General features: G+C 35.3%; 1 protein-coding gene across 1 annotated transcript in view; it reads left to right on the forward strand.

Moving 5' to 3' along the window:
- LOC107295771 (nuclear cap-binding protein subunit 1) overlaps positions 1-1,172 on the forward strand; it is a 27,266-nt gene extending 26,094 nt beyond the window's left edge. Inside the window, exon 23 of the mRNA XM_015825094.1 lies at positions 362-1,172. Within this exon, the coding sequence (XP_015680580.1) occupies positions 362-475 (114 nt within the window). The 3' untranslated portion in view covers positions 476-1,172. The remainder of the gene's footprint in view (positions 1-361) is intronic.
- Positions 1,173-1,502: the final 330 nt, after the last annotated feature.

A 1,502-nucleotide genomic window follows, 5' to 3' on the forward strand; every position in this document is an offset into this window, starting at 1 on the left:
TTGCCTTCATTTTACAGTGCTCTGGAAGTGGTGGGCTGATAGATATTAAGTAAATAATATTTTATAATGACCATTTAATCTTTCATTTCCGCTTCATTTGATACTGGATTTCATGATTAAGATTGTCCAGTCTGGTTTTTCTGATTGTTCCAGACCAGGTTCTGTTTTTAGTTGTGTTGACTTGAGTTGCACATAGTGTATAGTATAGTTGTGCTGTACCTACCATACAAATCAAACTTGCAATATTAAGCCACAGGTGGCAAGGACAAACAAGATATTAAACTTTTAGAAAGATGCAATGTTTTTTATTTAAGGTGCTACATCATTTCCAAACTTAACTGAAATGCTTTTTGTGTCTTAGCATCATCAGACCATCCAACAGTACATGGTGACCTTGGAGAACCTTCTATTCACAGCAGAATTGGATCATCACATATTAGCTGTATTTCAGCAGTTCTGTGCACTCCAGGGCTGAGTAACTTTTTTTTTGGTATAGGACTTAATTTCATTTTGTTAAGTTTAATTCATAGAAAACTTTGACGGGAAAGAAAGGAAAAAAATATAATCTGAAAGTGTGTTGTGCTAAATAAGCTACACAGTGCTCAAATTTTCAGCAGCAGGGGTCTTATGCTAGTTATGATTCCTGGAGGTTTGGGATAGAATAACGTGTGGATTTCTAAATTTGAAATGGATTGAATGTTGACTCTGCCATAGCATCCCTTTTGTGCCCTCCTATTGTTGGTATAAAAGTTAAAAATAGAAGACAATAAATAAACGTGGCTCTTTGTTTACCCCTTGCATATTATGCGACGGGTTCCATAATAATGTGAAACAAGTCTCAAAACATACGGATCTGTCTGAAGATGTCCTTTCTGGTGGTAATGCTCAAAGCTCCATAAGAAACCGAAATCTCAAATATATGAATATTTAAACGGCCAACTCTGCAAAGAACTTTTGGGTATGTTTGCTATCAAAATGAATGATCATGGTTGTATGAAACATAATTGAAATACATGTTTTTTTTTATATTGGTCTAATGTGCTTATTTTGGGTCACCCAGAATAGAAACACACTTAATTACTGAAGCAACCATTTGTGCTGCTCATTTGTAATGCAGATATAAGTTGCATTAAGTGACTTAATAAAAGCTATCAACACTAGCCTGAACTGCCTTCCATAGCTCAAGATTGTCTGATTACTATGGAGAAAGTGTATTTTTGTTTCATCGGCCTAGACCAAGAAGACAACCAGGGCTCTTGTGCTTTTTATTTATTTGTGTTTACTCATAAATTGGATAAGCCAAATCATTAGATTAAATGCTGGCTTTGCCAATATTGTTATCAACGTCTTAACTTGAGAGTAAGAAACTTGACAGTTACTTAAGGGCCTATCCTTAATAGTAGAAAATATATACAGCTCAGAGCTGAATTACTGGGTTCTTAGTATTCCCATTTATCGTTACTAGGCAAGACAGCACATTGAACTGCTAATGACATCCAGCC

This window comes from Protobothrops mucrosquamatus, unplaced genomic scaffold (assembly GCF_001527695.2).
Source record: "Protobothrops mucrosquamatus isolate PMUCROS unplaced genomic scaffold, P.Mucros_1.0 scaffold2481, whole genome shotgun sequence".
In the NCBI taxonomy this organism is placed as follows: Eukaryota; Metazoa; Chordata; class Lepidosauria; order Squamata; family Viperidae; genus Protobothrops; species Protobothrops mucrosquamatus.